General features: G+C 37.2%; 1 protein-coding gene across 9 annotated transcripts in view; it reads right to left on the bottom strand.

Moving 5' to 3' along the window:
* FMNL2 (formin like 2) overlaps window positions 1-12,344 on the bottom strand; it is a 198,608-nt gene that overhangs the window by 62,136 nt on the left and 124,128 nt on the right. For all 9 annotated transcript variants that reach the window (XR_015797239.1, XM_088146559.1, XM_088146556.1 and 6 more), the window contains exons 3-4: window positions 3,091-3,171; window positions 2,404-2,480 (exon numbers count right to left, since the gene is read on the bottom strand). Coding sequence is in view for 8 of the 9 variants with exons in the window: in XM_088146559.1 (XP_088002685.1) it covers window positions 2,404-2,480; window positions 3,091-3,171 (158 nt within the window). In the remaining variant the exon portion in view is untranslated. The remainder of the gene's footprint in view (window positions 1-2,403; window positions 2,481-3,090; window positions 3,172-12,344) is intronic.

Genomic DNA, 12,344 nt, shown 5'->3' with positions numbered 1-12,344 from the left:
TCTACTGAATTGTTAACGAGGGGCTGCTGGGGGTGATTAGCAAGTTCATTGTGTGAACTGTTCACATGTCCTGGTGGTTGAGCTGAGTTCATTGACCTTTTGCAGGCTGTATTTTTCAGGATTGGTAGCCAGGTTTTGTTGATTTTTAGACTCTCCTCTTTTTTATTGAAACTGTGCTGGTGTTTGTGAATCTCAATGGCTTCCCGGTATAGCCTGGTATAGTGGCTGTTGGTGTTGTCCAGTATCTCTGTGTTTTCAAATAGGATTTTGTGTCCAGTGTGCTTGAGAGCATGTTCAGCTACTGCAGATTTTTCTGGTTGCTGTAGTCTGCAGTGTCTTTCGTGTTCACGTGAAAACCAGAAAAATCTGCAGTAGCTGAACTGCTCCTGTCTGTGCTCCTGCACTCTGAAGATGCCGGTCACAGGTGCTGATGAAACGTTAGGAAACAAGACTTCAAGACCACGGCCACACAGCCCGGAAGACCCACACCAGCTATTGGTACTATCTTTGCTTTCTTTTGCCATAGTCGTTCTACTTCTATTTGCAGGTCTTTATATTTTGTGATTTTCTCCAGTTCTTTCTCTTCTATTCTGCTGTCTCTGGGTATTGCAATGTCCACTATCCAGATGATGATGATGATGATGATGATGATGATGATGATTTAGCTACCGGAGAGGGAACCAAGTATAATTTAATTTTTTAAAATTTTTCATGCACCAAAGCAGCACATGCAGATGGAACAAAACAAATCAAGTAATGTACCCAATCAATTGAACTATGCCAAAATAAAACCATATGGATTTTGAATTTCCAGGAGCGTTTTTGCAGGGGGAATGGGACCCAAATTATTGCAAATATACCTCATTATAGTCTGTTCTATTATTCAACTATTCAATAGAATCAAATTCTGAATATTCTATTTGGATTCCAGCTGAATAATGCTAACTGGCTTTCAACCTAATTGTCAGCCTTTTGAGGGAGGAGCCAAACTGAGTATCTTCCTATTACTTTCCCTTTACCCTTGGCTCAGAACATGTTTTTGTACATTTTGGTTGTTTGTAACAGTTTCTGAACAGTTTCTCAAAGTCATCTCCATGGCTCACTACACTGACATAACTAAATATATTCATAAGATCTCCAAATAGTATTTGGATTACCAATAAGGCCATCTTCCCTGTAACAGCTCACCTGCCTTGAACAGGAAACCTTACATATAGCAACCGGATAACGGCATCAGTCTTGATGGAAACACATACCTTAGACTACTGACAGTAAACTACAAAGCCCATCATTAAAGAAAGGGTTAATGCTATTTAGAACTCTTTATGACTATAACCATCTCTCATGTACTGGCATGCAAGTGGTTATGCAATACCAACTGAAGATCTAGAACCTGAAACATATGCAAAGTGCTGTGCAGCTGATCTCGTCATCATCCTGTCTTGCTCACCATTCACTGCTGGGACAGTATAAATTAAATGCAAAAACAAAAAGAATGGAATGCTCTTCTATCTTGTTTTTAAAGGAAATGATGAAGAACTTCATGGGATACTTAAAACGTGAGAGAAATTTCACTATGTGTAGGAAGTCACTACTTCTTCTCTCCAGTAAGTTATGTGCAAAAGCACTTTAAGTAACATACAGTTACTTTGCTCAGCTAACAGTTACATTTAAACCTCTTCCTTAACAGACATGCATGATGTCCAGATCCTAATGAATCTGGCAGGTATAATCTCTAATAAGAAGTCACAGCTAACAACTGCCATCACATCACAATGCCTGGCATTTTCAAAGAGTCAGCAGTTTGGAAAAAAAAATAAAAGGAAAGGAGAAAGATTGACTTCTGTAAAGTATTTGGGCTTAGCAAATACTGCTGAAATCTGGAGTTTAATTGATGGCAAAACTGCTGCAATTGCTTACAGATTTCACTGGCTTCTTATCTCCAAAATACTACCTAAATCTTCACTTACTGCCAATTATCTCTTAGAAATGTTGGCCTAGCATTGGTATTTCATGGTCAATTACACTTCACTGCAAAAGGGGGAGGGGGAGGAAGGGGACAGAACCAGAACTTTTTAACAAAAGCAGTTTCTGAGATCTACTGAGGGGATGGTTGTTTTGAAGTAACTCTGCATTTGTTGAAATTGCTTAATTTTCCTTCCCTGAGAAGCACAATGCTTCTGTAAAAACTAAGGTACATCCCTAAGCCACAGTGCCTTGGGGGTGACCTATTCTATTCAATAGAAGTCACTTTTCAAGTTGAACTCAAAGGAGCTCTATTGGTACTTTGAAGTCAATCACAGGATTCTCATGCAATGCAATAATAAAGTGACAATAGATTAGATTTGCAGTGGTTACACCCCAAATCATTTCCCCAAGTATCAATACTTTCTAAAAACTTACCCAATGTGATTAGTCCTTAGAGAAATTTCTAGTTCCCGTAAAACTTGTGTAGATTCTTGAACTCTTCTCCTAAATTTCTAGAATTTACAAGAAAGGGGAAAAAAAAGAATTCTTGTCTGATGTCTAAATTAACAAGAATGATAATTGTATAGCCTAATCTTTATTGATTTATCTTTCTTCTTTCTATCATGAAACAAATCTGGTGTCCTTCAAGATACCCTGGGAGAAACGGCTGGTGGGGTCCCAGTTCCATGAGGCAGAAAATACTGTTTGTGTATCATGGGATTTCTCCCCTCAAAAGCTTCCTCCTGAACCCAGCCTTCCAGAAGGGAGGGACCAAACTTTACTGGAGGGTTTTGGGGGAATCATTGCTTGCCACTAGCCATTTGTCCTTGCTGTATACCATAAATTGTTACTACTATATTGTCATTGGTACTGTAATTATTGATGTTGTTGATGTTTACTTCTGAATATTTGACACTCATGTACTATGGATGTTTTATTGTAGTGTATGTTTTGTTTTAATATATATTGAGCAGGAAGGTGTCTGGAAAAGATCAGTAGCATTCAAACCATGTAATAGCTTTCTTTTCCTCCTCATTTCTGGCAAACAGAAAGCCTTTCTGCTTGATTTGGCAAAAATGACTGTCCTTAAGTGAGAGAAAGAGACAAAAGACCATCTCTTACCTTCCTAGTTACAGCTGGATCAAGATAGCCTTTTAATTTCTGTATATATGTATGAGGGGGATTCTTGACTTGAAATCTTTCCTGTAAGTAAAAGAGTAATCATTAGCCATTAGTCACTAAATAGGTGACTAGTATCTATATAAAGAGACATCTAAAAATGATTCACTGCTTTTGTTATTTCTTCATTTAATTAATATTTAATTAATTTAATATTAATTTAAATTAAATTAATTTATGTACAGCATCAGAAACAAGAAAGGCCAAATGCTTCAAAACCATCCTGTAATTAAAAAAAAAGACAGAGCTGTGCAGATTCACTACACTACCACCTCCTGTGTTAATTAATGCATGGGATAAATTGTGTATTCTGCTAAAAGAGAAAGAGAATGAATGTTATTGAGGCTATCAGACTAAACTTATGAGCACAGGTCATGATATTACAGTTTTGAGTTTTATTGTCCTAGAAATCATCTTGCTATTGTGGATGGGAACTGTTTTATATCAGCTCCTCTGTGGGCATGCTGTCCAAAGATTAGAGGAGAGAGAGTCCAAGACATCTGCAAGGAACCACGTTCAAGAAGACTGCCTTCCATTGTGCCTGTTCTTTTATACAGCAACTATAACTGAAGCTGTTATGTTTTTGGTTTCAGATAGAAACTACTCATTTAGTACACACATCTAAGAAGAAGGTAGAAGGTTTCTCCCCCGATTAAGAGTCAGGAAAGGGGGCAAAATGAGTGCTTTTCAGGTGTTGCCCCAGCCCTCTGGAACGCTTCCCTCTCAGAGATCCAGATGAATCCTCTTCTCCTTGAATTGCTCAGAAGGACCTTTGAGGGCTGCAGAGGGCCTAATAACAACACTGATATCAAATTTTATAATTCAGTAATCATTTTAAATTTTGTCTTTGTCTTTGTATTGTTCTTTCATGACTATTGTAATTTTAAATTGTAAACTGCAGTGAGTCAATGCAGTGGCAATGTAGCAATGTAGTGAATAGACAAATTGTGGTCTACCAACTGTAATGTGAAAACTGACTTCTAATATTTTTCCCAGGCCCACATTTTTCAGAACTGTTAATTTTATAAACATGAGAAATGCATTATTATTCCTTAGAAATCTGAGCTCTTTGCTTCTTTAAAAAAGCCAACGTGCTTTCTACATTTAAAAAATCTATTAATTTTTAATAAAAGTATGCAACAAATGTATGTTCTTTGTAGAATGAGATAAGGAATCCTGATTCTCTGTCAATTTATGTCTCTTTTTCTTCCCAACATTGCTTGGTAGTTAAATACCTGGTAACTACAACCTAGAAAGTTAGGTGTTTCAGTAAGCTACATAATAAGAGAAGACCATGAGGAGAAAGAGACATTAAGTGAAATAAGGAAATTGGAAAAAACGTCAGTAAGATAGAACTGTTCAAAATTCAAATGGTTAATCATTTATCCTTATGTATCCGGTTTCATAATGAAAACAAACTTTAGACCTATCCTTCCGCCAAATGATAGAAATGCTGTATACACAGCAATATAATAACAGCTTCTTTTTTCTTTTCTGTCTTTAAAATCTATTCTGGGAAAATAGAAGAGGGTGCTTAATCGTTTCCTTCCTGAAAACAGTCCAGCAGTAGCATTTCTCTGTTCTCAGAAAAAAAAATATGTTTATCCTTGCAAATGTGGGTCTTAAAGTGAATGTAGGGATACTAAAATTGAGAAAGGAGGAAACCCCCACCAGTTCCTTTTCCATTCCAAATTGTTCCCTTCTGAAATACAACTTGACTGCTAGCAATGTCATTTCTGTTTTGCTGTCACAGTATGGATGTATGTATCTGAGATGACAATACAGAGCAAGCAGCTATCATTCGTAAGCAGCTTATTTCTGCTTATAAGGAGAAGCAAGATTCACCTTATCTGTAAAATGAGGAAGAAGACCCCCAATTCTTTCACAAAACTATCATTCCAAGGTATCTTAGGAACTGGGGATGGCTGTTAAACTTGTTGAAGTACAAATCTCTTCAAGGCTGAGGAATCACAAATGACTGTATCCGCTGAAGTCACAGATCCTGCCCATTCTGTTCTGTGACAGGATTCCAAATGTTGAGTTGGTAGCTGTTGCTGACACAATGGGGCTGTCCCCTATTGGTCTGCTAGAGCAATATTCTAAAATCATTCTCAATGCCATAGAAACCCACAAATTATCATGGCACTTCACTGGCTTAACCCATCGTAAACACCTACAAGTAGTTGCTTGTGGAACTGAGGCATAATTTTAATTTGGGAGTAAAGCTCACTGAACTCACGCAGATCTTGCTTCTAAATAAATCTACATAGGATTGAACAATGAACTCTACATCCACCTACTTTGCAGCTTTCAATATACTCCTACTGAGCAAACAATTTCACAATGATGTTCATGAAAGCTTTAGAAAGGCAATAAACTTGAGCTAACTCCTACAGTAAAATTTGCTTTCTTACCCCCAATGGATAAGCATTTCTAAAAGCTTACTTTCCTTGTTTTTATCCTAATTCCATATTGATAAATTATGACATTATTCCCAGCATCGTATGCTGGTTCATACATTGTATTTTCTTCCGTACAATATTTTCAATGTCTGATTAACTTCTGTAGATATACTGTACTGTTTTTAATGGATCCTGTTTTCTATGTCAATGAAAAATCTTGCATATTAATACATTTATTCATATTTACCTAAAATCAACACTATACATTCCAAATATGGATAACCATATGAAGAAGGAAACAGAATGCTCTATTACTTCATTAAAGAAATGAACCACAAATTACACAACTTTTAATACCTATTTCTGTTTGTTTCTCTTAGCTTAGAATTATGCTATCTTTATTATTATGTGAAAATGTTCATGCAAAATTTCCATGCAAATAATTTGGCAGAATGCAGGTTGTATGAATCAAGATTTTATCTTAGCATCAAAGCATGTGAACTAGGTTGTGAAATGAGTTATGTCAGTTTGCATCAAAATGTGGCTATGTGAAACACTTACTGGTTAATATTTATACTATCATGAAGGCAACTCCACCTTCTTTCTATTTCCCACAAGATGTATATAACTGTTTTCAAATTATTTCCAGGATGTGTATATGTGCGTGCTTCTTAAGAAAACAAAAAATTAAAGGCATAACCCTTTCTGAATATCAGATTTTTGGAATCAAAACCAGCATGTGGGAAATGAAGCCATCTAGAAAGAGATGTCACTGATTTCCTTCCATTCACGTATAAAATAGCATGCTGAAAAAAGGCATTTACTGTATATTCAAGGTATGTCTTTCATCTCAGGGCTATGTGATGCAAAGAATACTTTCATGATTAATAGTAACCAGAATTTGAATCAACAGCTTTAGGAGGGATACATTTTCAAAATCTCCTTATAAGAGAATTGTGGTATAGTATTAATCAAGGTCATATTAAAGTCAATGCTCAGAATAACTTATAGCCATGGTTAAAGATAGTGGATAAAATCTGTACGCAAGAAAGAAGAGATAGCGAATCTGAGCAGATGGGAGTGTTAAGTGTTTTGAAAATCATATGTATTTTAACTGTTTCATTTACTTCTTTCCAAGCACTCTGTAACCCAGTCTTCAGTTCAAAACAAAAGTCTAACAAAAGTAACCATCCAACTGCATTGTACTAAAACATGGAATCACTATGTGATTATTCCTAAAATCAATTAAAGAAAAAACCATGAGAGGTTTCTTGATCATCACTGTTCCATTTGCTTGTATGCTGTAGATGTGAGCAGAATGGCTGTCTGTTGGATGCATCACACAACAGATTTCCTTTTCAGAGAAACGGTTCTAACTTCCCATGGTGAAATCTGTGCATGAATGGAACAGACACGGGTACTGTCAAGAGAAGTGCTGCTGGCCATAACCATAACTATCCCATCTACTCATCCACTTGCCCACAAAGGTAAGCGTCTGTGAAGACTCAAGACTATTCATTTGAATCAGAGCAAGTCCTGAAGCCAATCATGGAAAAAAAACTTGAGAGCTTCATATAGCATTCCCTGATGCAGACATTTCTAACTAACTATGTGGGAAACTGTTCATTGAATCATAAACCTGGCAAGCATGAATTGTAAAATGTAATAGTTAGCTAGAAACTCATATAACACAGAATTATTTTCCTGCCAACTTCTTGAGCAGATAGCTCTTCCATCAAAAATGAATGACTGCAGAAAGTGCATTACTCCGCTGGGAATATAGTTTCCTCCTATTCATTCACAACAGTCTGCAAGCCATCCCCTCGATTTTTACTTCACATCTCTAGCGCTCCTTCAGCTTCTTTTGTTTCTTTTCTACAAGCAAATGAAGAATTTTGGAAGCTCCAGTTCTGGGCAGGATTTTCCAGTCATAGCTAATATGCTCCTACAGACTTGTAATGCTTTCAGATAGAGATTTACTCTGCCAAAAAAAAAAAAGGCTCCAATCTGCTTGTCTGAGCTAACCCTCTTTGCAAATGGTTCTACTAGTTGCAGAAGAATAGTTTAGGAACTTATCACCTGGTGAAATTGGAAGATAACATTTGGGCTAGGCAAGTAAAAGGATAGCAGAGGTACACACTAATAGAAACCTAGGGTTATTAAGTTCAGGATGGAGGTAACAAGAGATGGCACCTGTTACATTCTGAATTTCCTGTGCTTGACATTCAGGCATGAATAAAATTGGGCAAATGTATTGTCCACTTATATTGGAAGGAGATGTATCTTCTTGTTGCTGGTTTCTAAATTTCCAAGGATTACAAGCAAATCTGTCTTGTTAGTGTAAGCATTCATCAAGTGTTCAAAGTGAAAATGTTTTCAATAAATGCAGTGTATTTCTACTCAACCTTTTCTCACCAAGAAAATCAGTCTAATATCCATAAAATGTCCTTAATTCCAGACTATAAATCTTTTCTATCCAATATACTGAACAACTAACTTCACATATACTGCACTATACAAGTAGTCCTTGCTTAGCGACTGCCTCGGACAGTGACCATTCGCAGTTATGAAGGTAATAAAAAAGTAACTTTGTGACCAATGCCCACATTTACAACCTTCATAGCATCTCTCTCTCAGTCATGTGTTTGCCATTACAGTCAGTCAGTATGCATTGTCCTTTGTAAAATCATAAGCACAGTCACTATTTTCATTTAGTGACTGCTTTGCTTAACGACCGAGTTGCCGGTTCCAATAGTGGTTGCTAAACAAGGACTGCCTGTATGTACTTTTGCTATATTTATGTATCAAGCTAAGCCAGAATGTAAACTGCTTGGTTTGGGTTTGCATAATGTGTAAACTCTACCATAACAGCTTGGTGTTTTTCATATGACAGGCCTAGGACATACTCAACAAGCTATAATTAAAACAAACCAAGGTAACATAAAGGAAATCACTGTGATTAAAAAGTCCATTCATTAAATCAGAGTATGTTTATCTCCTCAATCTGCTGGAAGACAACTGAACACAAGAAAGTGATTGGCAGCAGCTTTAAATTGTCATTTTGGCATAAGAGATCACAAATACTACCTTTCCCAATTTGGTACCTTCAGATGTATTGGACTACAACACACCTCATCCCTAGTCAAGACAGTTGAGAAAGCTGAAATAGATAAGAGATTCTTTACAATATTTTGGACAGCAAAAATGGTAACAATTAGAACTGGTAAACAAATGAGATTGAGTTGGTATATTTGTGTCTGGGGATTGTGCTCCCGAGTAAGCAAAGGTTCTAGATTCAAGAGAATAATTCTACAGAACCTTGAGGTGAGTTTTAGTCAAGTTTAATTCCTAACTTCATAGCCACATCCACCTAGTCTTCTGGATAGTAGTACAGAAATGGTTTGCCATTGCTTTCATCTAGGGTTCTTTTTTTTAAAAAAATTCTTGGTCTCCCATACAGCTTTGGGGTTGCCTCCCCCTCCCCCGCAAGTACTAACCAGGGCCAATGCTACTTAGCTTTTTGAAATCACCCAGGACTGACTAGATGCTGCCATTTAGTTTGGTTTAGGACATTGAAGAAGCTATTGCAAAGGTATTGAGACAAGTGTATCCATTTAATTACCTTTTTAAACATCAGGGTAATTTTTTTCAGTCTCCCTTCTCCTATGGTCCAAAATCTCTTTCTCTCTGTCTTTTCATTTTTACTATTTTCTTTGGTGCAATCATGATTTAAGCAAAACACCTAAGTTCTCCATTTTTTCTCTCTTTCTAAACAGAACTCCTGGCAGTTCTGAGGTCCTTAGAAGATATCAACCCCCTATCCAGTTTCTCTCACAAGCATCACAATTACCTGTTGTGTCAGACTCACTTTTTGATTTATCATCCTTGATTGCTTCTGGACAACATGGTGCCTAAGTCTAAGTAGCTTGAGGCTTTCATCATAGTGTGAATTTTAATTAAAAGCTGGGAGACTGAGAGGGGATGAGGCCTACAATATTTTTTTCCAGTTGCTTATGACTAACCACAAATGAGACTGCTTTGCTCTGGAACAAAAGAATTATTCCATTTATATTTTCTTCCTTTTCCTCTTCCAATTCAATCAGTTTCCACTCTCATAGTTTACCACTCTTTCCAGGGCATCTATTTCCACCTTTCATTTGACAAACTTCGTTTGCTTTCGTTTTTGTCTTTATCTCTATATTAGAAGTGGCATATTAAGTCTATGCCAGTTAGTAAATAAATAAAATCTTCTCCTCTTAACATGTATTATATGATAATGTCTGGCCCCTTTGCTCTGAATGGCTGTTTGAGTTAGTTTGGAAGAATGATTCCCCACTGGTTGAACTACAGCAAGAACATCCCCTCTGGATCCCATATCAAGAGCCAGGTAGCATGCACGCATGAAAATGAAGATGCGGTGTCCTGGCGCTGCATCTGATATATTTTTAGCACCAGGCAAAAGGATACTGTTATTTGTCCAGGCCCTTTTGCTGCAGAGTTTTCCATTTTCTTCCTATTCCGTTTTTAATGTGTTTACAGAACTGATGGTAACCAATAATAGGAGTAATTTTGATGAATGCATCTGCTCTCTATGAACAATGGTTGAATAATTTAACTAGGGAATTGAAGACTGTCTTTGTCATGGAAAAACAAAAAAGGACCATCGATTTCTCCTTTGCGCTGAATGCAACTTGGCATCTGCCAGTCTGAGTTGGAAAAGTCCTCTGGCAGTAATTCACACAGCATGTGAGTCTGCTGGACTAAACAAGACTAAGTGATATGCTTGTGAGCTGATGCAAAGAATCTCACTACAGATGCATAAGCAATTGCTGCTCAGCAAGAACTGAAGGCACTTAGGAGGCTCTGAAACAAATAATAAAGAAAGGCAGAACAGAACAAGATAGGATGTCAGCTATATTTTCCCAGTATAACAGAAAATAGTCTGGACTCAGGGTTTTTTTTTAAAATTACACCTTGTATTAGTTTTCCTTCCTCCCTTCCTTCCTTGACAGAGTGATCGAAAGGTCAAGAACTAATGTTCTACAATAGAAACTCTTGTATCAAAATAGTCCACTTCCCTAATATGATACTCTCTTCAAATGCCTTGGGATTGCATCTCCTAGAATTCTTAGCAAGCCAACATGGTTACTGATACAGGAGGAAATATCATATCTGGATTGCAAAAGTTTGGCCTGCAAAAAAACTCACCACAAAACAGGACAAAGCACTTTCTGCATCTTTTTGCTTCCATCTAGTGGATATCTAGATTTTTGCACCTGCGATATGATAATCCTACTTATTCACATCTTTATGTATCTTTCAAGCCCAGTCCATAAGCCTCAATAGGATCACTGGCTTGTCTATTCTCTCTCTGATTAAAACTGCATTTCAGTATCTCAATCTTCCATTAGAGGGCATGAAAGAGCTGCATGATGGGTTCCAAAGCCCCAGTTCCCTTAGCTATCTACTGGCTTAATAACCAAGAGAATGGCCCAGTCAATCTCAAATTCCCCAAGGGAATGATCACATGAGTCCTGAAACAAGAATGCCCCTTAATCACATGTTTACATACTCTCTCATCCATCTCTATTTTAGCAGCTAAGGTCCTATCTGCAGATTACTATTAACAATAAGGAACAGGCAAGATCAACTTGGTCCATTGCCCTGCCTAACTCAGGTGACCTTCAGTCACATCACCTGACCTCAGTTCCCCCCTCCACTATAGGAATTCGTAAAACTCCAAAATGCAGAAAGTGTTTTCTCTGGGCAAGTGTCCCTGCAAAGAAAAGAAAAAGAAACCCTTGTATGTTCTGAAGCAGCACCAAGCATAGTTTGCTTCCTTCCTACCCATCCAGGATACCTGGGCAAGGCATCTGAGGAATGCAGACACTTGCTTTGATGTTAGTTGATTATCTGTAAAGCTGCACTAACAAAGGGGGGGGGGGAGGGATAACATTTAATCATGTCATTCCAGAATCGTTAAAATATACATATATTTCACAAAAACTGGAAGGTGAGCTTCCTCTCCCATCTTCTCCCCAAGCTTTTCATAACTACATTTGTAATTAAGAGATCTGCATATTCTGAAAGCCTGCAGATCTACACATTTTTATAATCTCCAAAATACTTAACAAAAAACAGTAAAATCTTCTTCAAGTCAAGCTTGACTCTCAGCAATTTCATGGACACATCCATATAGTTTTGTTGAAAGCAATTTTGAAGTGGGTTGCCTTTGTCTTTGACCTCCCAGTCTAGCCTGCAGTCCTAGGATTTAATGGAGGTCTCCCATCTGTATATTAACCACAGCTGACACTGCTTAACTTTCAAGATCAGCATAGTATTGCTCTAATAAAGATACCATTACCAACCATAATAAATGATTTTGGAATTGGGAATTGGTCTATGTTCAAAATGCAATTGTTTTCATTGTTTCTGTTGTTTAATAGCAATAACAATAATTTGGGATTATGAGATCTTGGAATGAAGGTATTTAACTCTTGAAATGGAGATGGAAATATTCATTTTCATTCTTCAGGTCTTAAAAATAGCACTGAGTTAGATACATTCATAGAGTCCAACTCCATTTGCACAATGGAGCTTTCTCATCATCTCTCCTCACTTGCACATCATATTTCTACAGTCTGAGGAACCTTGTAGAGTAGTGTTGGACGAAGCACTTGAGTGACTGTGTCACAAGGAAGAATGTTTCTCTGTTCTTTCAAAACCTCAATTTCTAAGCAATCATATTTGTCATATTAGAAACTAGATTTTTTGCACTTATCTCCAAAGAGGCTT

The sequence above is a fragment of the Python bivittatus genome, unplaced genomic scaffold (assembly GCF_059951505.1).
Source record: "Python bivittatus isolate LINGU-HERP-01145 unplaced genomic scaffold, Pbiv_v1 ctg000480_np1212, whole genome shotgun sequence".
Lineage (NCBI taxonomy): Eukaryota > Metazoa > Chordata > Lepidosauria > Squamata > Pythonidae > Python > Python bivittatus.
Note: the sequence above shows the minus strand (reverse complement) of the source record. Positions and strands in the feature narration are given on the sequence as shown.